The following is a 25,711-nucleotide window of genomic DNA, read 5'->3' on the forward strand; positions in this document are numbered from 1 at the left end:
GAAGCCTCCGGGCGGGAGCGGCGCGGCCCCGGGGCGCGGCGGATCCGCTCTGCCCCTGCTGCGGCGTCCCTCTAGCCCCAGCCCCCCGGCTCCGCGGCCGTGCCGCCGCCCTGGGCTCCGCTCCGGCCCGCCCCGCCCGGCGCGGCACCGCGAGCCGCCCGGCGCGGCGCTGCTCTATGGCGGAAGTGAGGTCGCTTCCGGTAGTGGCGGCGGCGGCACGGGGAAGGCTCCGCGTGAGGTTCGTGCTGCGCAGGCGGGAAAAGTGGCGGCGGTGCGGGGGGGGCCTCACCGGGACCGGGGCACCGGGGGCGCGGGGGGCAGGGGCCGGCTGCACCGGGCCGGGGGGGGCAGCGCGGTTTAGGGCGGGGGGGGGAGCGGCGCCAGGGAGCCGCACCGGGGAGGCTGGGCCCGGTGATCGGGGGGCCCGGGTTCAGGAGAGCCTCACCGGGGCAAGGGGGCCGCTGAACCCCGGGAGCGATGACCGGGGGTGCGGGGAGCGGCTCGGGGCGCAGCGGCGGCAGAGCAGGGCTGAAGGGGCCGAGGGCAGCGGAGCGCAACACGGCGCGGGGGGCAGGGCGCAGGGGGCCCCGGTGGCGGGGCGCAGCTGGGCACGGAGCGGGGTCCGGGCACGGAGCGGGGTCCGGGCACGGAGCGGGGTCCGGGCACGGAGCGGGGTCCGGGCACGTCTGGGATGCCCTCTGCGAGGGGGTGGCTGCCGCTCGCCGGGGCGGCGCTCGAGGGGGCGAGGGAAGTGGAGCTGGCGGCGAGAGTGGGTTTGGGGGGATGGGGATTTGGTTTCGGGGTTCCGGCAGAGCCCCCACAGTGACCTCCCTCTCCCCCCGGCAGCTGCTCTGGCCCGGGGCCGGCCCGGGGGCACTGAGCGAGTCCCTGCCCCGGCCGCCATGGCCGACACGCTGGAGTTCAACGAGATCTACCAGGAGGTGAAGGGCTCCATGGTGAGTGTGCCGGGGCTGGGGGCTGTGCTCCCTGGCCCCAGAGCTGGGGCTTACCAGTCCTGGTGGGCAGCGGGGAGGAGGGCAGTGCCAGCCCTGGGCTCCACCAGAGCCGCTGTGGCAGCGCTGTGTGCCGGTGCTGGTCTGTGCCCGTGCCAGCACTGCACCTTTGGCGGGGTTGGGTGGTTTTGGTTCACCCTGAACCCTCTGACTTTTGGGGCGTTGTCTCCAAAGCCCAAGGCAGCTCTGGCACCGTGGGCACTGTGACTCCACGGTGCCTGAAGCCCAGGTTTGGGTGGCGAGGAGGGCACAGGCCGCAGCGGGGAGGTTGCCTTGCTTCCCCTGGGGGGGTCGTGCCCGGAGAGCGCAGAGCTGCTGCGGTGAGCTCCCCGCTCACCGGCGGCTGCCTCCTGCCCAGAACGACGGTCGGCTGCGGCTGAGCCGCCAGGGAGTCATCTTCAAGAACAGCAAGACCGGGAAGGTGGACAACATCCAGGCCTCGGAGCTGGCCGAGGGCGTCTGGCGGCGCGTGGCGCTGGGGCACGGCCTCAAGCTGCTCACCAAGAACGGCCACGTCTACAAGTACGACGGCTTCCGGGAGTCGGTGAGTGCCCCGCCGCCGCGGCCCCCTCGCCGGCGGGCGTGGAGCAGCGCTGACCCCCTGCAGACTGCGCTGACCCCCTGCAGACAGCGCTGACCCCTCCCCAGGCAGCGCTGACCCCCTGCAGACAGCGCTGACCCCCTGCAGACTGCGCTGACCCCCTGCAGACTGCGCTGACCCCTCCCCAGGCAGCGCTGACCCCTCCCCAGGCAGCGCTGACCCCTCCCCAGGCAGCGCTGACCCCTCCCCAGGCAGCGCTGACCCCTCCCCAGGCAGCGCTGACCCCTCCCCAGGCAGCGCTGACCCCTCCCCAGGCAGTGCTGACCCCCTGCAGACTGCGCTGACCCCCTGCAGACAGCGCTGACCCCCTGCAGACAGCGCTGACCCCCTGCAGACAGTGCTGACCCCTCCCCAGGCAGCGCTGACCCCCTGCAGACTGCGCTGACCCCCTGCAGACAGCGCTGACCCCCTGCAGACAGCGCTGACCCCCTGCAGACTGCGCTGACCCCCTGCAGACAGCGCTGACCCCCTGCAGGCAGCGCTGGCCCCCTCCCCAGGCAGCCCTGACCCCCTGCAGGCAGTGCTGACCCCATCCTCAGACTGCCCTGACCCCCCCAGCAAGGCCCTGGCCCAGCCTCTTTCTCCTCCCCACCCAGGAGTTTGAGAAGCTCTCGGAGTTCTTCAGGGCTCACTACCGGCTGGAGCTGGCCGAGAAGGACCTGTGTGTGAAGGGCTGGAACTGGGGCACTGTGCGCTTCGGGGGTGAGTGCTGGGGGCTCTGGTGCTGCAGGAGGGGATCCCAGGGGCCCAGCGTGGTGGGGGTCGGAAGGGACCTTTGGAGATCGTTCAGTCCAACCCCCCTGCTAAAGCAGGGCACCCACAGCAGGATCCTGATGCCCAAGCTGGTTTGGGGTCTCTCCAGAGCAGGAGACTCCACAACCTCTCTGGGCAGCCTGCTCCAGGGCTCCGGCAGCCTCACTGCAAAGAAGTTTCTCCTCATCTTCAGGTGGAACCTCCTGGGTTCCACTTTGTGCTCATTGCCCCCTGTGCTGTTGCTGGGCACCACTGAGCAGAGTCTGGCCCCACCCTCTCGCCTCCCAGCCTTCAGCTCTTGCTAAGCATCGAGAAGATCCCCTTGGGGCTGCCCCAGGCCTCTCAGCCTTCCCTTCTCACAGGACACAGCAGCTCTGTCCTCACCTCATAGCTCTGCTCACACCGTGACCTGTGCCCCCCTGGTGCTCTGCAGGGCAGCTGCTCTCCTTTGACATTGGGGAGCAGCCTGTGTTCGAGATCCCCCTCAGCAACGTCTCCCAGTGCACCACTGGCAAGAACGAGGTCACGCTGGAGTTCCACCAGAACGACGACGCCGAGGTCTCGCTCATGGAGGTTCGCTTCTACGTCCCCCCGACGCAGGAGGACGGCGTGGACCCGGTGGAGGTGGGTGAGGGGCTCTGGGGGAAGCTGTGAGGACAGCAGGTGGCTGAGAGGAGGGCATCCAGGTGCCCTCACCCTGCTGCTGTCCTTCATGGGCATAGTGTGGCCAGCAGGAGCAGGGAGGTCCTCCTGCCCTCGTGCTCAGCACTGGTTAGGCCACACCTTGAGTCCTGTGTCCAGTTCTGAGCCCCTCAGCTCCAGAGAGATGTTGAGCTGCTGGAAGGTGTCCAGAGAAGGGCAAGAAAGCTGGGGAGGGGTCTGGAGCACAGCCCTGGGAGGAGAGGCTGAGGGAGTTGGGGTTGCTTAGCCTGCAGAAGAGGAGGCTCAGGGGAGACCTTACTGTTCTCTACAACTACCTGCAGGGAGGTTGTAGCCGGGTGGGAGTTGGTCTCTTCTCCCAGGCACCCAACACCAGAACAAGAGGACACAGTCTCAGGCTGTGCCAGGGGAGGTTTAGTCTTGAGCTTAGCAAGGAGCTCCTCACAGGCAGAGAGATTGCCCTCGGGGTGTGCTGCCCAGGGAGGGGCTGGGGTCAGAAGGGCCTGGAGGAGGCCCTGGGTGCCATGGTCTGGCTGCTCAGGTAGGGCTGGGGGGTCGCTTGGACTTGGTGTCTCGGAGGTCTCCCCCAACCTAGCTGCTGTGTGTGTGCCCAGGCCTTTGCCCAGAACGTGCTCTCCAAGGCGGACGTGATCCAGGCCACCGGGGACGCCATCTGCATCTTCCGGGAGCTGCAGTGCCTGACGCCGCGCGGCCGCTACGACATCCGCATCTACCCAACCTTCCTGCACCTGCACGGCAAGACCTTCGACTACAAGATCCCCTACACCACCGTGCTGCGCCTCTTCCTGCTGCCGCACAAGGACCAGCGCCAGATGTTCTTCGTGGTGAGCGCTGGGGTGCCCGTGGGGGTGCCGGGGTGCTTGTGGGGGCGCCGGGGTGCCCGTGGGGGTGCTGGGGTGCCCGTGGGGGCGCTGGGGTGCCCGTGGGGGCGCCGGGGTGCCCGTGGGGGTGCCGGGGTGCCCGTGGGGGCGCTGGGGTGCTTGTGGGGGCGCCGGGGTGCCCGTGGGGGCGCTGGGGTGCCCGTGGGGGCGCTGGGGTGCTTGTGGGGGCGCCGGGGTGCCCGTGGGGGCGCTGGGGTGCCCGTGGGGGCGCTGGGGTGCTTGTGGGGGCGCCGGGGTGCCCGTGGGGGTGCCGGGGTGCTTGTGGGGGCGCTGGGGTGCCCGTGGGGGGCGCCGGGGTGCTTGTGGGGGCGCCGGGGTGCCCGTGGGGGCGCCGGGGTGCCCGTGGGGGTGCTGGGGTGCCCGTGGGGGCGCCGGGGTGCCCGTGGGGGCGCTGGGGTGCTTGTGGGGGCGCCGGGGTGCCGTGGGGGCGCTGGGGTGCCCGTGGGGGCGCCGGGGTGCTTGTGGGGGCGCCGGGGTGCCCGTGGGGGCGCCGGAGCACTGAGGCTGCAGAGCCCCTCTGAGGCCGTCGGGTCTGGTCCCTCACCTCCTCTCCTCTGTTCAGATCAGCCTGGACCCCCCCATCAAGCAAGGCCAGACGCGCTACCACTTCCTCATCCTGCTCTTCTCCAAGGACGAGGACATCTCCCTGACCCTCAACATGAACGAGTGAGTGGGGTCCTGCTGGGCCTCGAGCCTCTCCCTGGCCCCAGAGGCTGAGGGGAGCTGCGGGACCCTCCTGATCTGTCCTTCCCACCACCACCTGCTGCTGCTTTGGTCCTGCAGGGAGGAGGTGGAGAAGCGCTTCGAGGGGCGGCTCACCAAGAACATGTCAGGGTCCCTCTACGAGATGGTCAGCAGGGTGATGAAGGCTCTGGTCAACCGCAAGATCACAGTGCCTGGCAACTTCCAGGGGTGAGGCGTGGCTGAGGGCTGGCTGTGCGGTGTGCCCCGGGGGCCAAGGTGGTCACCAGCACCCTGGGTGGTGTCAGCAAGAGCGTGGCAGCGGTGCCAGGGCAGGGATTGCCCTCCTGTACCGGGCACCGGTGAGGCCACGCCTCAAATCCCGGGGGCAGTTTTGGGCCTCTCACTCTAGGAAGGACATTGAGGGGTTGGAGGATGTCCAGAGAAGGGCAATGGAGCTTCTGAAGGGTCTGGAGAGCAGGGCTGGTGAGGAGCAGCTGAGGGAGGGAGGTGGTGAGGGGTCTCTGTGAGGAACACTTCCTGGGGGTGTTCAGCCTGAAGAGAAGGAGGCTGAGGAGAGACCTTCTGGCTCTCTCCAGTTCCCTAGAAGGGGATTGGAGCCAGGGAGTGACAGGACCAAAGGAAATGGCCTCGAGTTGCCCCAGGGGAGGTTTAGGTTGGACGTGAGGAACAATCTCTTGCCCTTGAGGGCTTCAAGGCTTGGCCCAGGCTGCCCAGGGCAGCGGTGGAGTCCTCACGCCCAGAAGGGTTTCAAAGCTGTGGTGCTGCAGGATATGGTTTGGTAGTGCCCTGGCAGTGCTGGGTTAGGGCTTGGGCTCCATGATCTGAAAGCTCAGCTGGCAGCTGGGGGTGGAGATGGCAGCTGGGGGGGGGGGTGGCAGCTGGGGGTGGGGATGGCAGCGGGGGGGTGGGGATGGCAGCGGGGGGGTGGGGATGGCAGCGGGGGGGGGGGGATGGCAGCGGGGGGGGGATGGCAGCGGGGATGGGGATGGCAGTGGGGGGGGGGGATGGCAGTGGCGGTGGGGATGGCAGTGTAGGGGGGGTGGGGATGGCGGGGGGGGGGGATGGCAGCGGGGGTGAGGATGGCAGCGGGGGGTGGGGATGGCAGTGTAGGGGGGGATGGCAGCGGGGGTGGGGATGGCAGCGGGGGGTGGGGATGGCAGCGGGGGTGAGGATGGCAGCGGGGGGTGGGGATGGCAGCGGGGGGGGGGGATGGCAGCGGGGGTGGGGATGGCAGCGGGGGGGGGGATGGCAGCGGGGGGTGGGGATGGCAGCGGGGATGGGGATGGCAGTGGCGGTGGGGATGGCAGCGGGTGGGGGGATGGCAGCGGGGGTGGGGATGGCAGTGGGGGGGGGATGGCAGCGGGGATGGGGATGGCAGTGGGGGGGGGATGGCAGCGGGGGTGGGGATGGCAGTGTAGGGGGGTGGGGATGGCGGGGGGGGGGGATGGCAGCGGGGGTGAGGATGGCAGCGGGGGGTGGGGATGGCAGCGGGGGATGGGGATGGCAGCGGGGGGGGGATGGCAGCGGGGGATGGGGATGGCAGTGGGGGTGGGGATGGCAGTGTGTGGGGGGGGTGGCAGTGGCTCACCGCGGGGTCACGGCGACGCCGGCTCCCTGTGGGTCACCCCTGGGTGCCCGCGGGGGTCACGCTGGGCCGCGTTTGTGCCCGCAGGCACTCTGGTGCCCAGTGCATCACCTGCTCCTACAAGGCCAGCTCGGGGCTGCTGTACCCCCTGGAGCGTGGCTTCATCTACGTGCACAAGCCGCCGGTGCACATCCGCTTCGACGAGATCTCCTTCGTCAACTTCGCGCGCGGCACCACCACCACGCGCTCCTTCGACTTCGAGATCGAGACCAAGCAGGGCACGCAGTACACCTTCAGCAGCATCGAGAGGTGGGCAGGGGCTGGGCCGCCCCCGGGCCGCGCCCTCGCCCCCCGCCCCTCACCCCCTTCTCCCGCCCCGCAGGGAGGAGTACGGCAAGCTCTTCGACTTCGTCAACGCCAAGAAGCTGAACATCAAGAACCGAGGGCTGAAGGAGGTACCTGGCGGGCAGGGCCGGTGCCCCTGGGGTGCTGGCAGGGCTGGGGCGGGCAGGGCCGGTGCCCCTGGGGTGCTGGCAGGGCTGGGGCGGGCAGGGCCGGTGCCCCTGGGGTGCTGGCAGGGCTGGGGCGGGCAGGGCCGGTGCCCCTGGGGTGCTGGCAGGGCTGGGGCGGGCAGGGCCGGTGCCCCTGGGGTGCTGGCAGGGCTGGGGCGGGCAGGGCCGGTGCCCCTGGGGTGCTGGCAGGGCTGGGGCGGGCAGGGGCTGGGCTCTCTCTTGCCAGCGTTCTGCTGCTTCTTCCTTTTGTTTTCTTCACCTCTCTCTTCTCTCCTTGCCCTTGTAGAAGAAAAAGGTCCGTGCCATACTGATTCCCCTTCCTCTCTGTCCTCCTCCTGGTGCAGGTTCCTCTGCATGGCCATGGTGCCCCCTGACTAAACCCTGACTAAACTCCAGTGTGATGTGCCAGGCCCCCTAACCCACATAACTCCTCCTCCCTCTCTCTGAAGCCCCGGGGGGGTGGGGATGTGGCTGGCGTCCCTGCCCCCCGCATGCCCTGGGGGCTGTCTGGGGGCAGCAGTGTGCCTGGTGCCCTGGCCCTGGGCCTCACCCAGCTCTCCCACAGGGCATGAAGCAGAGCTATGACGAGTATGCCGACTCGGATGAGGACCAGCACGATGCTTACTTGGAGAGGATGAAGGAGGAGGGCAAGATCCGGGAGGAGAACGCCAACGACAGCAGCGACAACTCCGGAGAGGAGACAGGTGAGGGGGGGCCGAGAAGAGGGCTGGGGGCGAGGAGAGGGCTGGGGGCGAGGAGAGGGCTGGGGGGTGAGGAGAGGGCTGGGGGGCGAGGAGAGGGCTGGGGGGTGAGGAGAGGGCTGGGTGTGCAAGGGCTGGCCAGGAGCACTTCCCTGGGTGCTCCAGCTCCTTCCCCTGCCCTGGTGAGGTCCTGTCCGTCCTCACCTCGCTCTGAGCTGACCCCTGTGCTCTCCTTCCAGATGAGTCCTTCAACCCCGGGGAAGAGGATGATGATGTGGCTGAAGAGTGAGTGGAGGCTGGGCAGGGTCTGTCGAGAGGGCTGTGTGGGGCAGCAGCAGTTAGTGGAGGCTCTGGGCACGGAGTCATAGAGCCACAGACTGGTTTGGGTGGGATGGGACCTTTAAAGTTCACCTACTCCAACCCCCTGCAGGCAGCAGGGACAGCCCCAACCTGAGCAGGTTGCTCAGAGCCCCAGACCACCTGAGCTGCACTGGTGCCAGCCAGGGGGCAGCTCCATCTCTCTGGGCAGTCTGGGCCAGGCTCTCATCACCCTCAGGGTCAAACATTTCTCCCTTCTCTCCAGTCTGAATCTCCCTCTTCTGGTTCAAACCCATCCCCCCTTGTTCTGTCACGACACACCCTGATAAAGTCTGTCCCTAGCGTTCCTGGAAGCCCCTCCAAACCCCAGGAGGCCACAGGAAGGCCTCCCCAGGGCTGGTGTCACTTCCCAAACCTGGAGTTCAGCTCTGGGAAGCAGAGGTTCTGGGCGTGCTCTGCTCACACAGTTATGGACCCCAGGGGTGGGAGCCTGTGAGGAGCCAGAGCTAGGTGGGGCTGAGCCCTGTGGGGCACCAGGGCCTGGAATGAGCAGGAAATTGAGAAGGAAGCCTTAGGAGGAAGGAGAGTCCCCGGGGAGCTGCCCAGCAGAGCACAGCAGCTGAAGCCTGGAAGCCTCCTGTGGGGCTGCAGAGCGCAGGGCTGCTGCCTCTGCCTCACTGCTGCATCCCCACCTGCTGCCTGCCCGCCCTGGGCAGGGGGCTGTGGGCTGCTGCTGAAGCCTTGTGCCCTGCCCACCAGGTTTGACAGCAACGCCTCTGCCAGCTCCTCCAGCGGGGAGGGGGACAGTGACCGCGACGAGAAGAAGCCAGCCAAGAAGGCCAAGGTGGTGAAGGACCGCAAGCCCCGCAAGAAGCAGCCAGAGGTGAGGGGCTGCTGCTGGGGGGTGGGCAGCAGGGGCTGCTGCTGGGGGGTGGGCAGCAGGAGAGCAGGGGCTGCTGCTGGGGGGTGAGCAGCAGGGGCTGCTGCTGGGGGGTGGGCAGCAGGGGCTGCTGCTGGGGTGGGGGCAGCAGGAGAGCAGGACCTGCTCTAGAGCAGTGGGGAGGTGGAGCTCACAGCCCGCCTGAGCTGCTTTGCTCTGGCCTGGCCTGTGCCACCTCCTGCCTGGGTCCAGGCCTGGCTCCTGTGGGTGAGCTGCTGGTGAGACCCCAGTGCAGGCTGCCCAGGGAGGTGGGGGCTGCCCTGTCTCTGGAACCGTTCTAGGTCAGGTTGGTTGTGGCTCTGAGCAGCCTGCTCTAGTTGCAGCTGCCTCTGCTGACTGCGGGGGGGTTGGACTGGATTGAGCTTCAAAGGTCCCTTCAACCCAAACCGGTCTGGGATTCTGTGGTGGAGGAGGCCAGCTGAAGCCCAGCCCCTTCTCCTGGGGCAGGCCCAGGTCCCCAGGTCTTGCATGGTTAGTACCACTTGAGGGTTTCACCCTTGTCCTCTCCATTCCCTGTCCCCCAGAGCAAGAAGGGGAAGGACCCCAACGCTCCCAAGCGGCCGATGTCAGCCTACATGCTCTGGCTGAATGCCAACCGGGAGAGGATCAAGTCAGACCACCCTGGCATCAGCATCACAGACCTGTCCAAGAAGGCAGGGGAGCTGTGGAAGGCCATGTCCAAGGAGAAGAAGGAGGTGGGGAAGGGGGCAGCTGGGCAGCTCTGCTAGTGAGGAGCGTGGTGGACTCCCATGTGGTCTGAAATGCTCCACAGATGGAGGGCAAGAGGGGAGTGTGGCTGCAGGGAGGTGATGTTGGGCTGGGGAGCTGTTGGGTGAGCCCTGGCTTGGTCCAAGGTGGTGAGGGGTGGGGGGGGGAGTGCTGGTGCAGTGCAGGGGGGATGGTGTTGGCTGCTGGTGCAGGAAGAGAGAAGGTCCTGCTGAGCTTGTGCTCCGCTGCAGGAGTGGGACCGCAAGGCGGAGGACGCCAGGAGGGACTACGAGAAGGCCATGAAGGAGTACGGCATGGGCAGCAAGTCAGAGAGCTCCAGGGGGTGAGTGCTCAGGGCCTTGCCCCTCTGAGACCCTGTCCTCAGCCTTCTGGGCTGGGGCCTGTCAGCAGGGTGACACTTCTCTCTTTCCCACACAGGGAGAAGTCGAAGAAGAAGAAGAAGAAGCAGGAGAAGCAGGTGAAGGGGAAAGCAGAGAAGAAAGGTTCTACCTCCAAGTCCTCATCCTCCACCAAGTCCCCTGCTAAGAACACGAATGAGAGCTTCAAGAGCAAAGAGTTTGTCTCCAGTGATGAGAGCTCCTCTGCAGAGAGCAAGAAGGAGGTGAGGGCCTGGGTTGAGAGGGGGGCAGGGTGTCCAGGGGAGCACTCGTGGGAAGGGTCCCCCTCATCCCGGGCACCCTCAGGTGCTTCTTGCCATGTCCCTCTGGGTGGAGGCAGCTTGTCTGTGTGCTGCAGCTACCCCCAGCTCCCCACTCTTCCCTCAGGGTGAGGGGAGAGGAAGGGGGATGGCAGATGCCTGACCTCATGGTCTGCTGACCTCTTCAATCCCTGGCATCACCATGCCCTGCCCTCATTCCCTCCTGTTCTGACCTCGTTCTGCAGGACTCAGAGGAGGAGGGGGTGGCCAGCTTGCCCCCCAGCTCGGAGGACTCCGCATCAGGCTCGGATTAGCTCCATCCCACTGGCCCCAGGCTGGTCACCGAGGGGCAGCAGCAGAGTGGCCCTGTGGCAGGACCCTGCTTGGCCCCAGCAAGACCTTGCCCTCAACGTGGGGAGAGGCAGGAGCGGGGCTGGAGCCCCCCCAGTGCCCTCCCAGTGCCGGCTGGGGAGCAGGACCTGGCAGAGAGGGGTCCTGGGGGCCTGCCCCTACCTCAGCTCCCTTCCTAGCCATTGATTATTTTTTTTAAACCTGGAGTTTGTTTCTGTCTCATTTCTTCCCGTTCTGGGCTTTTGTATTTTGGGTCTGTTCCTGTGGCAGCTGGGGTTGAATAAAAAGCTCACCCCGGCCTCGGCGTGGGCGCGGAGCCGGGGCCCCGGCGTGGCTGCTTCCTTCCCCTGCGCTGGGGACAGCTCTCTCCGTCCCTCCATCCACCCTCCCCGCCCCGGGGCTGGCTCATCCCTCCTCACAGTGGGGCCTGCTTGTCTGTCTGTCCTTCTCCCGGAGGGGCTGCCTCTGTCTGTCCCACAGCAGAGCCCCCCCTGGCAGTCGGTGCCCCCCGCGGCCCCTGCCGCGCTGCCCTGGCGTGCCGCCAGCGCTGAGCTCAGCCTGCTCCATTACCGGCCTGGCCGCTCCAGCCTGCTGCCGGCAGGGTTTCTCCTCCCTGATCCGATTAGCTCCAGCCACGGCGGCTGCTTCCCGGCCTGCCTGTGGGCAGTCGGCCCCCCGGGACCCCCGCGTGCTTTACCGGCACCGCAGCCGGGGAGGGAGGCTGCAGTGGGGTGTTGGGAGCTGGCTGCGAGCCGCAGGGGCAGGCAGCTGCTGGGGTGCCCCAGGCTGGCTGTGAGCTCTGTGGGGTGCTGGGGAGGGGCTGGGGTGTCCCAGGCTGGCTGTGAGCTGTGAGCTGTGCTGGGGAGGGGCTGGGGTGTCCCAGGCTGGCTGTGAGCTGTGAGCTGTGCTGGGGAGGGGCTGGGGTGTCCCAGGCTGGCTGTGAGCTGTGTTAGGAAGGGGCTGGGGTGTCCCAGGCTGGCTGTGAGCTCTGTGGGGTGTTGGGGAGGGGCTGGGGTGTCCCAGGCTGGCTGTGAGCTCTGTGGGGTGTTGGTGAGGGGCTGGGGTGCCCCAGGCTGGCTGTGAGCTCTGTGGGGTGTTGGGGAGGGGCTGGGGTGTCCCAGGCTGGCTGTGAGCTGTGCTGGGGAGGGGCTGGGGTGTCCCAGGCTGGCTGTGAGCTCTGTGGGGTGCTGGGGAGGGGCTGGGGTGTCCCAGGCTGGCTGTGAGCTCTGTGGGGTGTTGGTGAGGGGCTGGGGTGCCCCAGGCTGGCTGTGAGCTCTGTGGGGTGTTGGGGAGGGGCTGGGGTGTCCCAGGCTGGCTGTGAGCTGTGCTGGGGAGGGGCTGGGGTGTCCCAGGCTGGCTGTGAGCTCTGTGGGGTGTTGGTGAGGGGCTGGGGTGCCCCAGGCTGGCTGTGAGCTCTGTGGGGTGTTGGTGAGGGGCTGGGGTGCCCCAGGCTGGCTGTGAGCTCTGTGGGGTGTTGGTGAGGGGCTGGGGTGTCCCAGGCTGGCTGTGAGCTGTGAGCTGTGCTGGGGAGGGGCTGGGGTGTCCCAGGCTGGCTGTGAGCTGTGCTGGGAAGGGGCTGGGGTGTCCCAGGCTGGCTGTGAGCTGTGCTGGGAAGGGGCTGGGGTGTCCCAGGCTGGCTGTGAGCTGTGCTGGGGAGGGGCTGGGGTGCCCCAGGCTGGCTGTGAGCTGTGTGGGGTGGGGGGTGGTGGGGGGTGTCCTGGGCTGGGGTGTGGGGCAGGATGGTGCTGTGCAGGGGGTGTGAGGCAGCTGTGCCCTGCAGGGGCTGGCAGGGAGGGAGGTGCTGGGGTGCACTGCAGCAGGGCCTGGCTCGGCAGTACCTGGGGTGCCACAGACTGGCTGTGAGCTGCGGTGCCAGGCAGGGGGTCGCAGAGGTGGGGTGTTGGGGGGGTAGGAGCTGCTGCAAACTGGTCGTGCACTGTGGTGGCTGGGGGGAGCCCAGGGTGTGGTGAGCCAGCTGAAGCAGGGTGTCAGGCAGGGAGGTGAGGGCTGTCAGGGGTAGCTGTGTGCTGTGCCAGGCAGGTGGGGGCTGGGAGCCAGCTGTGCCCTGTGGGGGTGCCAGGGAGACGACCACAGAACCACTGAATCCTGTAGGCTGGGAAAGACCTTTCGGAGAGGGAGTCCTGCAGTGCCCCAGCGCTGCCAGGTCACCACGGAACACCAAACACCTCTGCAGCCGAGACCCCTCCCGGGCTGGGGGCTGCACTGCTGCCCGGGCAGCTGCGCCAGGCCTCGACAGCCCCCAAGGGTTAACAACCCTCGCTCCTGTCCAGCCGGAGCCGTTCCCGGGGCCGCCGTTGCCGCCCGTTCCATCGCTGGCTCTCGGCAGGACGGGGGCAGGGGCAGGGGGCAGGGGCAGAAGCCGGGGCGGGGGCAGGGGCAGAAGCCGGGGCGGGGGGCAGGGGCAGGGGGCAGGGGCAGGTCTCGGTCCGGCACCGCCCCGCCCGGAGCCGCTCCGCTCGGCTCGGCTCGGCTCCGCTCTCCGGGGCGGGGCGGGGCGGGGCGCGGCGCCTCTCTGCCCCCCCCGCGCCTCTCTATGGTGCGCCCGGCCACGCGGCGCCGGGGCCGTTCTATCCCGCCGCTCTCGTTGGTTTGGCGGCCGGCGGGGGGGGTGGGGCGTGGCCGGCGGGGGGCGATCGGCCGTCGTGTTTAACGGGAACCGAGAGCCCGCCGGAGCCGCGGTGCCCCGGCCCCGGCCGCGCGGTTCTCCGCCGCTGGGTCCCCGGCGGGCGCCGCGAGCGCGGGCTGTGCCGCGCGCCAAATCGAGCGGAGGCTCCGTCGCCAGGGCAACGCGCGCAGGCCGCAGGGTGCGGCCCCCCCCGCCTGCTCGCGCGGAGGCTCCGTCGCCATGGCAACGCGCGCAGGCCGGGCGGCTGCGGCCCGCTCGGATGCTCGGGCGGGGGCTGCCGGGCGGGGGTAGGCCGCGGCGGGGCGGCGCGGGGGCACAGCCGGGCCCGCGTCCTGCGGCCGCATCGCCGCTCCGGGGGCGCGGAACGGGCCCCAAGGCTCCCGGCGGCGGGTTGGGGGCGGGGCGGGGCGGGGCGGGCAGGGCCGGGAGGAGGCACCGAGCGGGTTTTTCCTGTCCCCGCAGCCCCGGTGAGTCACGGGAGAGGCAGCGGCGGCGTGAGACCCGCAGGGAGGGCGACGCAGCCCTGGCTGCCCCCGCCCGTGTGCCCCCCGCGCCGACCCCGGACATGAGGCTGCTGCGGGGGAGGTGAGTGGGGCGCCGCAGCCCCCCCGCCGTGGGGCCGGGGGGCCGGGGGCTCGGAGCAGCGCTCCCCCCTCCAGGGCGCTCCTGCAGAGCCTGGCCGCGGCTCAGCGTGGTGCGCCTGGCCCTGGGGGGCTGCTCGGGGGGGGCTGCTGCTCCCGGGGGGTCGGGAGGGGCTGATCGCGAGCTGAGGGCGGCGCTCCCGCCCGGGGGGGTCAGGAGCTGGGCAGGGGGTGCTCAGGGGGTGCTCCCGGCCCCGGGGGATCAGGAGCTGGGCAGGGGGTGCTCAGGGGGTGCTCCCGCCCCGGGGGGGTCAGGAGCTGGGCAGGGGGTGCTCAGGGGGTGCTCCCGCCCCGGGGGGGTCAGGGGGTGCTCCCGCCCCGGGGGGGGCTGGTCGGGGGACTGGAGCAGTGTGCCTCGTCCCACGTGGGACAGGGAGGGCAGGCTGGGGGGGGTCAGGGAGGTGTTGCCGGCCCCAGAGGGATCGGGGGGGGGGCTGGCACACCCCGTGGGGCTCGGGGTGAATCAAGGCGTAGAGCTGGCCTGGTGTGGGGTCTTGGGGAGGGGTTGCCACTGGCGAACCAGTGCCTGCACGGAGGGGGTGCGGAGCCGGCTGGGGCATTGGCACAGGCTGGTGGGGGGGACGTGGGCACGTGGGGGCTCTGGGGAAGGTTCACAGTGCTGGGGAGAGAGGAACCCTGTGGAATCTGGGGGCTGCTGGTAGGGGCCAGGGGTACAAATGCGCACTGGCTCTAGGAGGGGTACAGGCAGAGGGGTTTGGGGTCACCCTGCCGTGCCCAGCTGGCACAGGTGAGCCAGGGACGGTGTACAAAGGGTGGGACCCGTGCTGGGAGGACTGGCAGCGCTAGGGGCTGGCACGTGTCTGGTGCTGGCACAGGTGGACTTGAGGGTTTGGCACACGGCTGGCAGGTCAGGACTGTGGCAGGGAGGTGCTGCTGGGTCCCCTCAGAAGCAGGGCAAAGGGACGCTCCCCAAAACGCTTCTCCCCTTCCTCTCTCTGCAGGAGCTGACCCTGCACCGCGTCTGCCCAGCCCCAGCTGTGCCATGGCCTCGCAGCCGCAGCCCCTGCGCCCGGCTGCGCCTGTGGGCACCGGGCTGGTGCCTGGCAGCCCTGAGAAAGGTCTGTCCCCGCCGGCTGCAGGCTTCTGTCGGCTCTGTGCTGGGGAGGCGCCCGCGGGGGTGCCCAGGGCCTGCTGTGGCCCCGGTGTGGCCGTGGTGCCCACCCGACCCGGGGTTTCGGCTCTCCTTTCCCGCAGGCACCGCTCGGCCCAAGCCCCGTGTGCCGCCCAAGCCCCGTGTGCCGCCCAAGCCTGCAGTGCCAGCCAAGCCCTCCCTGCCCGTGCCAGGGCCACGGCAGCCCTGCCCGGAGCTGCCCTCTGCTGAGAAGATTAACCGCCTGGCCGGGCCCCAGCCCTATGGGGGGCACAGCGCTGGGGGACCCCTCCGGCGCCCCTCCTTCACCATCAAGTCACCTGAGACCCACAACGGGAAGGGGCTCGCGTCCCCTCCGGCCACAGCCACGGAGGACCCGGCCCCAGGCCCCGCTGGGCAGCTGCCCCCCACCCCACCGCCCCCCGCCCGCAAGGGCCCGGCTTCCTTCAAGGTGACGCCGGTGCCGGTGGCCAGCAAGCCGGAGCGGTTCCCTGGCACCACGGTGGAGGAGATCCTGGCCAAGATGGACAGCAGGGAGGGCCCAGGGAGCGCTGAGCGAGCCAGGCTCTCCCCCTTCTGCGCCGAGCCCTCCCCTCGCTTCGGCTCCAAGACCTTCACCGCCTTCCGCAGATGTGCCAGCGGGGAGGCGGACGGAGCCCCCTCCGGAGCCCCCTCCGGAGCCCCCCAGGCACCCCAGCGTGCGGCCGGCGAGCCGGGCGCGGCGGGTGACGGGTGCTCGGTCACCGAGACGAGGTGAGGGGCTGGGGGGGGGCCGGGGGCAGTGGGTGGCGCTGCTGGGGTGTCGCCGGGACAGGGATAACGGAGCTGAGGGCGCGGGGCCGTGCCGGGCGGGCTGCTCAGACCGCAGGAGCGGATGTCTGGGCCCGGGAGCCGCCTGCCGGCCGGCAGCCAGCCGGCTGTGCCGCTCCGGGGACTGCCCGGGACTGGAATCGTGGCCGAGGGGCACCCCCGGGCCGCGCTGGCGCTCCCAGCCGGGGCAGAAGCCAGCTGCGGCAGCGCGGTCTGCGGGGAGGGCAGGCAGGGGCTGCGGGAAACGCTGCCCAGGGGCGCGAACCGCCCGGAAAGGGACCCGGGGCCGCTTCCCCTCCCTGCCGCAGCCCCAACCGCGCTGGGCTCCGGGGTTGCGCTGGGGTTTGGCAGCGGCCGCAGGGCCTGGCCGGACCCCATCCTGTGGCCGGGGCGGGGAGCTCAGGTCGTTTAAATTCACCCTCCCGGCCCCTTTCTGTCCGGCAGCGGCTCCCCCCCGGCCGGCCCGAGCGCTGCCGGCCACTCCCGTGGACGCCGGAGGCTGCCGTCCCCCCCTGACGTGAGTCCTCGCCTCGCCCTCCCGTGCCGCGGCTGCCCTGCTGCTGGGCTCTCTCCTTCGGGGCTCTCCTGTCTCTGCGGGGCTCCCTCTCTGCGGGGTGCGTCTCTCTGCCTTCCTCTCCTGGTGCCCCGGGCGCGGGGCCAGGCGCTGCTGGAGGGGGTGGCGTGTGCCAGCGCCGGTGCCGAGGCGTGGGCAGGGTGCAGCCATGAGTCACCGGCTGGGGTTTGGTGACCTGGCAGGTATGTGGCAGGGCAGGCCCCCGCGGGCCCCCTGCCAGCCTCGCTCCCTGCGCTTGGGGCGGTGTCACCGCGGGGGCAGCCTGCCCAGCTCACCCCAGCAGGCAGCGCTGACCTCGGGCACCCCGGGGTGGCGCTGCCAAGGGGGGGCCGGCCCCGGGGTTGGGTCTGAGGGGTTTTGTACTTCCCCCTGCTTCCATTTCTTCCTCTCCATCTGTCTCTGGAGGATTAGGGCTCAAGGGGAGCATCGGTGGGAGGCTGTGGGGTGAAGGCAGTGGGGCCAGGGGGCCCCCCAGGCTGAGTCATCCAGGAACAAGTCTGGTGCTGGCAGGGGCATGGGCACCTCCTGCCTCAGGTGTGGGGCAGGGAGGGGGCCCTGGAGAGGGGAGCTGTGATTTGGGGGTGGGTGGCCCCCAGGAGGCTCCTCTCAAGTGATGTGACCACCCCCTGGCTCTCTCCACAGCTCTCTGCTCTCCAGCCAGGCACCCTCGGACCCCCTGGCTCCCCGCGCCCCCCTGCCTGCTTGACCCCAGACCCTGCCCCGGGAGCTCCTTTCCAGCCTGCCAAAGCCCCCACCTCAGCCCCTGGCTCTCCCAGTGCCCCCCCGGAGCTCCTGCCCCCCGGCTCCCCAGCCCTGGCCCCCAGCTCCCCCGAGTCCTTGGCTCAGCCCCCCGCCCCAGGCGCCCCGTCCCCCACGGCCGGACCCCAGCTGGGCACATCCCGCTCCCCTGGCTCCCCCCACACTCCTGGAGAGGGCTCCCCCAGCCCCCCCAGCACCCCCGAGCTGCCCCCCAGCGCCACCTGTGCCCCTGGCTCCCCCGAGGCTGCCGCTCAGCCCCCGCCCCCCAGCCCCCCCCCGGCTAAAGCCTGCTGCCCCCCCCGGCTCCCCAGAGGGCCCTGCTGACTCCGTGCTGTGCTTCCGGCCGCCCCCCCCGGCAGCGTGCCCCCCCCAGGACTCGGGGCCGCGGCGCGCCTCGGAGGGTGTGCTGCGGCCCCCGGCGGCGGGGCAGGGGCTGGGCGCCCTGGGGGGCTCGCTGGGTGCCCTGCCCCGGCCTGGGGACCTGCTGCCACAGCCCTCCCTGGGCAGTGAGTCTGGCTGGAGCCTCTCCCAGTCCTTCGAGTGGACCTTCCCCTCCTGGGGGGCTCGGCTGCCGGCGTCCCCCCCGCCGTCCCCCATCCCAGAGGCGTGCGGCTCGGGGTCTCCCGGGGGGCAGAGGGACACGGCCCCCAGCTCCCCGTGCTCCCCAGGGGACAGTGGCTCCGAGGGGGCTCCGTGCCCGGGGGGTCCCGTGGCCCAGCGCGAGGCTGAGGGCTCGGCGGAGGAGGATGAAGGCGGCGCGGAGCAGGGTGGCACCGAGCTCCGCTTCCCGCTCTGCCTGGCAGAGCCTGACCAGGACCCGGCTGAGCCCCCGGCTGAGCCCCCGGCTGAGCCCCCGGCTGTGCCCCCAGCTCAGCCCCCAGCTGTGCCCCCAGCTCAGCCTGGCCTCCCCATCGCAGCCACCCCCCCGGACCAGGCCTCCCCGGATCCCGCCCCCGCCGACGGCTCGGCCGTGCCCTGGGCACCGGTGGGCACCTGCCCGGTGAGCCCACAGGGCCCCGGTGGGCCGTGCCACGGCCAGGGCCCCCCAAAGGACCACGATGGCCAAGCTGACCCGGGCTGGCTGGCGGAGCTGCTGGCATCGCCCCGGGCACGCACCGCAGGACACAGCTCTGCCCGCGCGGAGGGCTCGGAGGTGAGGGGGCGCAGGTGGCACTGCCAGGCGGGGGCTGCCCGGGCGTGCTGCTGGGCTCTGTGCCGTGGGGACAGGGCCTGCTGGGGGGCAGGCATGGGGGACTGGGGTGGGTGGGGCACCGTGGCCCCTTGTGACCCCCCCGTGTCACACTCTCTCCCCCAGGACCTGCTGGGCTGGTCACGGAAGGACCTGTGCAGCGAATTCGGCATTGGCAGAGCTCAGCACCCTGGCACCTTCCACTGGGGCCACGAGGATGCAGCCAGGGAGAGAGAGTGGCCTGGAGAGACAGAGCAGGACCAGGAGTTTGGGACCAAAGCAAGCTGGGACAGCCCTGGCAGCAGCAGGGACAGGGACCAGCCGGCCAGGCCCTTCGGCGGCACCAGGAGTGACTGGCACAGTGGGTATGGGGCAGAGCTGGCAGGGGAGGCGAGGCTGGGCCCCAGCCACTGGCCCCCATCCCATGGTGCGGGGCAAAGCTGCCCACAGGACCCAGACCTCGGCGCTGGCAAACCTGAGTGGGGCACAGGCTGCGGCTTGGGCAGCCCGGAGGAGATCGGTGCCAGGCCTGTGGACTGGGGCAGCAGCCACAGCATGGGGCACAGGCGGCAGCAGGAAGGGCAGCACGGCTGGGCCAGCAGCTATGGCCCCAGGCCCCCCCAGAGCCAGGGTGGGGAGAGCACTGCTGCCTGGCCTGCTGAGTATGGCCCAGAGATGAAGGACGAGGAGCAAACCCCGGGCTGGGCCAGCAAGTACAGCAGCAGGGATGCCAAGGGCAAGGACTTGACGCTGGGCTGGGCTGGCAGATCCAGCACTGGGGATGCTGGAAGCCCAGAGCAGGAGCTGAGTCCTAGCAGAAGAGGCTGGGACAGGCAGTACAGCAGCAGGGACATGGAGAGCCAGGACCAGGAGTTCAGCCCCAGCCGCCCAGCCCAGGCCAGCCGGCGCGGCTCCGGAGACGCAGAGACCTGGGACAGGGACTTCAACCCCAGCAGATCAGCCTGGGCTGATAGGTGCAGCACCAGGGGTGTGGAGACCCAGGACAAGGACCAAGTGCTCAGCCCCAGACAAGCTTGGATCACTGAGCCCAGCAGCAGGGACACGGAGAGCCAGGACCAGGAGTTCAGCCCCAGCCAACCAGCCTGGGATGACAAATGCAACACTAGGGAGATGGAAGCCCAGGACAGGGACCTGGAGACCTGGGACAGGGAGCTCAAACTCGGCAGAGCAGCCTGGGATGATGAGCACAGCACCAGGCACGTGGAGAAGCAGGACCAGAAGCTCAGCCCCAGCGGACCAGCCGAGGCCAGCAAGTGCCCCAGCGGGGATGTGGAGCCCTGGGGCAGCAGATTCAGCCCCAGCAAATCACCATGGGGTGAGAGATGCAGCAGCAGGGACATGGAGGCCCAGGAAAGGGACATGGAGGCTCAGGACCACGAGCTCAGCACCAGCCCACTGGCTGAGGCCAGCGAGCACAGCACCAGGGACATGGAGAGCAGGGATGGGGAGTCCAAGCCCAGCAGCCTGGTATGGGGTGACAGGTGTGGCATCAGGGAGATGGAGAGCCAGGACCAGGAGTGCAAGCCCAGCAGGTCAGCCTTGGACAGCCAGCACAGCACCACGAGCATGGAGACCTGGGACAGAGAGATCAGGCCTGGGCAGCTGGCCTGGGGCAGTGAGGGCAGCAGCAGGGACATGGAGAGCCAGGATAGGGAGTTCAGCCCCAGCAGGCCAGCCAAAGCCAGAGAGCACAGCACTGGAGACATGGAAACCTGGGACAGGGGGTTTGGCCCCAGCAGGTCACCCTTGGGTGACAGATGCAGCACAGGGGACATGGAGAGCCAGGACAGGGACATGGAGACCTGGGACAGCAGATTCAGCCCCAGCAGATCAACCTGGGACGATAGATACAGCAGCAAGGATGTGGAGAGCCAGGACAGGGAGTTCAGCCCCAGCAGGTCAGCCTGGGATGAGACATACAGCAGCAAGGACATGGAGAGCCAGGACAGGGAGTTCAGCACCAGCAGGTCAGCCTTGGGTGATGGATGCAGCACCAAGGACATGGAGAGCCAGGACAGGGAGTTCAGCACCAGCAGGTCAGCCTGGGATGAGACATACAGCACCAAGGACATGGAGAGCTATGAGAGAGACATGGAGAGCCAGGACAGGGAGTTCAGCACCAGCAGATCAACCTGGGATGACAGATACAGCAGCAGGGACATGGAGACCCAGCCCAGGGACATGGAGACCCAGCACAGGGACATGGAGGCTCAGGACAGGGAGTTCAGCCCCAACAGGTCAGCCTTGGGTGATGGATGCAGCACCAAGGACATGGAGAGCCAGGACAGGGAGTTCAGCACCAGCAGGCTGCCCCATGCCAGTGGGCACAGCTCTGTGGCCACTGGGAAGGGAGAGGCAGAGCCTGCCCCCAGCCAGCTGAGCTGGGCTGGTGGCTGTGGTGTTAGCCAGGCTGGGCTGGGCCAGGCCTTTGGTGCCAGGAGGGGCTCGCTGGGCTCCCACGTCCCAGGTGCCATGGTGCAGGAGCCCAGCTGGGGCAGTGCCTGCGGGCAGGAGCACGATGCCACCAAGAGCAGAGACTGGGCTGAAGAGCTGGGGGGAGCCCAGTGCCAGGAGCAGTTTGGTGCCATGGAGCAGGTGCTGGGCTCCTCTGGTGCCAGGGTGCCACCAGGTGGCTCCGGGGCCTGGCCCAGTGGGATGAGGTCTGGGGGCCAGCAGGAGCCCCGGGAAGACTGGCACGGGGACCTCTCACTTGGCACCAGCCAGGACCTATCCTTCAGCACCTCGGGTGCCCCCAGCCCCCCGGGCAGCAGCGAGGGGGGGCCGGGCCGGGCCCCGGGCGAAGGCAGCGGCGCCAGGCCGGAGGAGCTGCGCTGGAGCAGGGAGCTGCGGGAGGCGGAGGCCAGGCGCCAGCAGTGGGCAGATGCCTTCAGCGCTCGCTGTGCTGCGCGGAGCCAGGAGCCCAGCAGCGGGCAGCAGAGCCCAGGGGATGCCACCGGCGCCGGGCACAGGTGAGCAGGGTGCTGGCAGGGGGAGCACAGCCCCCGGGAGGGGCAGCACAGCCCCCGGGAGGGGCCTGCCCCCTAGGCTGGGGACTGGCGCGGAGGCCCTGTCCTGGCATCCTGCCGTGCCTCTCCTTGGCAGCCTCTGGGGGGCAGTGGGGACCCCAGGGGCTGTGGGGTGTCCTGTGCCTGATCCCCCTCCTGCCCCTGCAGACCCTTGGTCACCTGGAGTTCCCCCCAGCCACTTACTGGTGCTGGGCACCCTGCAGGGGGGGCCTCACTCTGTCCCAGGAGGGGGCTGCCCCGAACCTCCGTGAGCCTGGCAGCCTCCTCACCCTCCCCAGGCTCTAAATTCTGCCTCAGCCTTTGGGAAGGAGCTTGGAGAGGGCTTCCCGGAAGTGCCACCCCTTGGTGGGACCCCTGGGAGGGAGGGAGGGAAGAGCCCTGGACACCCAGGAGCAGCATTTGCCTCCCTGCCACATGCCTCAGCTTGTCCCAGGGCAGTCGGGGCAGGGCAGGGCCTGTGGGACAGCTGGAGCTGGAGTAACTGGGGGGGGGTCTCCTCTTGTCTCTCCACACAGACCCACCCTTCTCCCGGACCCCAGCCCACCAAGGGACAGTGCCCTGATTGCCCTCCAAGCCACAAAGCACCCCCAGAGTGAGCCACCCAGCCCCGCTGAGGAGCAGAGGGATCCCCCAGAGCCTCCACTGAGCACCAGAGCCTCCCCTCCAGGGCTGGGGGCTGCCAGTGGGACCCAGCTGGACACAAGGAGCGAAGGACCCCCCTTGGACCACCCTGATGGGGAGAGACCACCCAGCTGGGGGGAGAAGAGGCTCTCCGTGGGCACCTCCCAGCCCGAGGCACCGCTGGAACCCCCTGGGCAGGAGTTCAGCTTCCTGGAGGTGAGTGGGGAGGGGAGAGGTTCCAGCCTGCCGGCAGGGCTGCAAGGGGCTCTGCTCCCTGCCCGGGGAGGGTCTGTACCCGAGGGCAGCGCTCCCCAGCGCCGTCCCTGTGCCCGGCAGGACGCGGAGGTGCTGGACAGCAGCATGCACCGCAGCAAGGCCAGCCTGGGCCGCCAGCGCCCGCACCGCGCCCCCGCCCTGCGCCGCGCCAGCGCCGAGCACGACGCCTGGCTCTTCAGGGACTCCACCGGTGAGCAGGGCATGGGCACGGCATGGGCACTGCCGCCGGGGGCACCCGGGGGGCAACGGGGGCCGCAGCAGGGGGAGGGGGAGCGAGGGAGGGGGACGGGGAGCAGGGGAGGCACTGCGGAGGGGGACAGGGACCTGGGGAGGGGGACGGGACGCGGGGAGGGGGGACAGAGGCTGCCTGTCCTTGCAGAGGTGCCTCAGGGTGGCACCGTCCCCCCCTCGCCCCCCAGAGCCTCGTGCCCCCCGCCCGGCGGCGTCGGACGAGGAGGAGGAGGCGGCGGAGGAGCCCCGGAGCCGCCGGCTGCGGCCGTGCCCGGGCAGGGCCGGCAGGGTGCCGCTGTTCCCCGGGCTCAGCGCCGCTGCCCTCAAGGTAGGGCACTGCAGGGGGCTGGGCACCCCGGGGCCTCCCCTGGCGAGGGGAGACGGGGGGCACTGGGACTGAAAGGGGGGCAGGGGGTGGGCAGGGCCGGGGCAGGGCGGTGGGAGGGCTGGGGGGGTCCGGGTGGCGAGTGCCCCCCTGCGCCCCCCTGCCCTCCTTGCCCTGCCCTCACTGCCCCCCCTGCCCTGCACCCCCCTGCCCTGCGCCCCCCTGCCCTGCGCCCCCCTGCCCTCCCTACCCTGCACCCCCCTACCCTGCCCCCCCTGCCCTCACTGTGCCCCCCTGCCCTCACTGCGCCTCCCTGCCCTCCCTGCCCTGCCCTCACTGCCCCCCCTGCCCTGTGCCCCCCTGCCCTCACTGTGCCCCCCTGCCCTCACTGCGCCTCCCTGCCCTCACTGCGCCCCCCTGCATCCCCCTGCCCTGTGCCCTCCTGCCCTGTGCCCCCCTGCCCTCCCTGCCCTGCGCCCCCCTGCCCTCCCTGCCCTGCACCCCCCTGCCCCCCCTGCCCTGTGCCCCCCTGTCCTCACTGCCCTCACTGCCCTCCCTGCCCTGTGCCCAGGCCAAGCTGCGGGGCCGCAACCGCTCAGCTGAGGAGGGGGCAGTGCCAGGGGACAGCAAGGGAGCCCCTGCCAGGGACCCCCAGGTGCAGCGCTCCAAGTCCTGCAAGCTCCCCGGCCTGAGTGGGAAGCCCCCGGCCCTGCCCCCCAAGCCTGACAAGTCCTCAGGGTGAGGGGGGGGGCTGGGACCCTCCTGGGCGGGCAACCAGGGGCCGAGGGTGTGGGGTGGGGCTGGGGGTAGCTGGGGGGGGGCTGCGGGGGGGGGGGGGGGGGCTGTCAGCTGCTGCAGTGCCCTGCTGAGGGTGGGCTCCCCAGGAGTGTGAGGGTTTGGGGTGCTTTGGGGGTGTGGAGGGTGCCTGGGGGGTGCTGGTGGTAGCCAGAGCCTGGACCAGGTGCTGGCTGGCGGGGGGGGGAAGCCTCTGCTGAAGCTGTTGTCTGGACAGCTGGGGGGAGCTTGGGAGGGGTCCCAAAGGCCCTGGCTGGTGACAGAGCCCTGCCTGCATTCCCCCTCCCTCCCTGCCTGAACCCCCCCAGGGAGCAGCAGTTGGTTGGTTGCAGCTGGGGGTCACTCTGTGTCCCTGGAGTGTTCTGGGGGCTCAGGCTGATGCTGTGTGACCCCAGCAGGTCTGAGGCCTCTGCCCCTCACTGGCTGCAGGCACTGAAGCTGAAGAAGAAGAAGCCCTGATGGGGTGAGTGTGGAGCTGGGGGGCACGGGGGCTGGGGCCCTGGGGGCTGGCAGGGATTGTGTGCAGGGAGGGGGCTGGGGGGGCCCTGCAGCAGCACCCCAGCTCCAGCTGGGCCCCCCTGGGGCTGGGGCTCCCCTGGGGCTGGGGCTCCCCCGGGGCTGAGTCCTTACCCTGTCCCCCCCCTCCCTCCTTGTCTCTTCCAGGCTCGTGGCCGCCGCTGGCCCCAGGGCAGGCCTGGGGCTCCCCTCACATCTATGCACTTTGTCCCGGCCCCCTGCCCCGCCCCCTCCCCTCCCCACCTCGGCCCCTGGGCCACCTCCCCCCACGTGTCCCCTCAGTCCCTGTCCCGGGGGCTGGGGGTGGGCACCGGCCCCTGGCTCCCTGCCCTTGCCCCCTCCCCGCCGGAGCAGCAGCAGCTCAGGATCTTGGTGCCACTTCCACAGGACAATAAAACTCTGATGGTTGGTCTGGGGGGGCCTGGCTCTTCTCTCAGCCCCTCCCGGGGTGGGGAGGGGTCCTGGCTCTTCTCTCAGCCCCTCCCGGGGTGGGGAGGGGTCCTGGCTCTTCTCTCAGCCCCTCCCGGGGGGCAGTGGGGGGCTGGGGGGACGCTGGCATGGAAGGTGCCACCAGGAGGAGCTGCAGCTCTGCCTGCAGCTCAGGGTGCCACCAGCTTGGCCTCCTGGGGCACCTGTGGGTGCTGCCTGGGTGGGAGGGGGCTGGAACCACCCCTCCCAGGACAGTGGGCACAGACATGGGTGTCCTTCCCCACACCCAGCTCCTTACAGGATGCCCTGCTGGCACCACCTCCCCCGTGGGGGCAGGCCCCTGGTTCTGTGCCCAGGCATGCAGAGTGCCTGTGCCCCCACCTCTGGGTACCTGCACCCCCTTTCTGCCCAACACCTGGCACCTGTGCCAACTCCCACACCCACTCTGGCACCAGCCATGCTTCTGGCCCTTTCTGCCCCCCCAGGTGCCCACCTGCTGTGTGCAGGAGTCACCCCAAGCAGGAGCAGGGGCAGCTGCCACCCAGCCCCAACCTGCTGCCCCCCCTCCTGCCTTGCTTCTTGGCTGAGCCCTGGCAGCTGCTCTGGGGGCATCTTGCCCCCTGGGCCGGGACCACCCTGGCTGCTTCTGCTGGCAGAGCTTGATGGGAAAGGGCAGGGGAGGGGTCACAGCCCCTGGCCTCTCACAGAGCCCCACCCCCCCCTGCCCTGCCTGCATTCCCCACAGCCTCCCAGATAACAGAGCTCCTTATCAGCCCTGTGCTGATACCACTGCTGCTCTCCCCATGCTCCCAGGCCCTCTGCCCACCCCTGTCCCTCACCCACCACCCCCTGGGGGGCTCCGGCCAGGGGCATCACCAGCACCCAGGACTGTGGGTGCCCAGGGCTGAGTGGGCACCCTGCAGACCCCTGGCATCCCCAGTGCCTTCCCAGTGGGGCCAGAGGGGCTTTGACCTGCTCTGTGCCACCCTGGCAGGGGGCAGAGGAGCAGCTGGCACTGTTGGGCACGGGGGGGCCATGGCTCTGTTGGCTTTCATCAGCTCCCTCTTTCTTGGCCCCTTTCCGAGCTGCAGCAGGCTGGGCCTGGCCCTGGCCCTGGCTCTGCCCTCCTCAGCTGGGCTCTGGCTGTTCCCCACTCATTGATCATTATTGGTGCCAGGTTTGATCAGGTTTTAGTTTCAGCTCCTGCCCAGGGCCCCTCAGCTGCAGCACTGCCCAGGGCCTCAGCTCTGCTGCTTGAGCCCCAGGCTGCTCTCCCAGGCACAGGCTTTGGGTCCCTTTGGGTGCCTGGGTTGGTGGCTGCTGTGCCCACCCC

At 70.1% G+C, this 25,711-nt stretch overlaps 2 protein-coding genes across 3 annotated transcripts; both read left to right on the top strand.

Annotated features, from left to right (window-relative positions):
- The first annotated feature begins 162 nt into the window (after positions 1-162).
- On the top strand, positions 163-10,613 carry SSRP1 (structure specific recognition protein 1). Of its 2 annotated transcripts, none has more exons than XM_068148472.1 (17): positions 163-238; positions 847-956; positions 1,372-1,557; positions 2,211-2,316; positions 2,801-2,991; positions 3,642-3,872; positions 4,492-4,595; positions 4,713-4,841; positions 6,307-6,528; positions 6,602-6,674; positions 7,297-7,435; positions 7,672-7,717; positions 8,510-8,633; positions 9,215-9,385; positions 9,650-9,741; positions 9,837-10,020; positions 10,302-10,613. In XM_068148472.1, the coding sequence occupies exons 2-17, from the start codon at positions 903-905 to the stop codon at positions 10,368-10,370; spliced, it is 2,121 nt and encodes a 706-aa protein (XP_068004573.1). In that variant the 5' UTR covers positions 163-238; positions 847-902; the 3' UTR covers positions 10,371-10,613. The 2 variants fall into 2 exon arrangements, with proteins under 2 accessions (XP_068004573.1, XP_068004574.1); XM_068148473.1 differs by lacking the exon at positions 163-238 and adding an exon at positions 257-271.
- Positions 10,614-13,500: 2,887 nt separating this feature from the next.
- Positions 13,501-24,359, top strand: TNKS1BP1 (tankyrase 1 binding protein 1). Its single transcript, XM_068148474.1, is given in 13 exon segments — positions 13,501-13,639; positions 14,658-14,774; positions 14,911-15,559; positions 16,061-16,133; positions 16,833-17,227; positions 17,229-18,102; positions 18,265-21,128; positions 21,701-22,022; positions 22,143-22,272; positions 22,502-22,641; positions 23,210-23,376; positions 23,832-23,896; positions 24,097-24,359. Coding segments are annotated over 11 exon segments (5,751 nt in total). The 5' UTR covers positions 13,501-13,639; positions 14,658-14,698; the 3' UTR covers positions 23,893-23,896; positions 24,097-24,359.
- Positions 24,360-25,711: the final 1,352 nt, after the last annotated feature.

This window comes from Melanerpes formicivorus, unplaced genomic scaffold, assembly GCF_026170545.1.
Source record: "Melanerpes formicivorus ecotype bairdi unplaced genomic scaffold, bMelFor1.0.p_v2 SCAF_16, whole genome shotgun sequence".
Classification (NCBI taxonomy): Eukaryota; Metazoa; Chordata; class Aves; order Piciformes; family Picidae; genus Melanerpes; species Melanerpes formicivorus.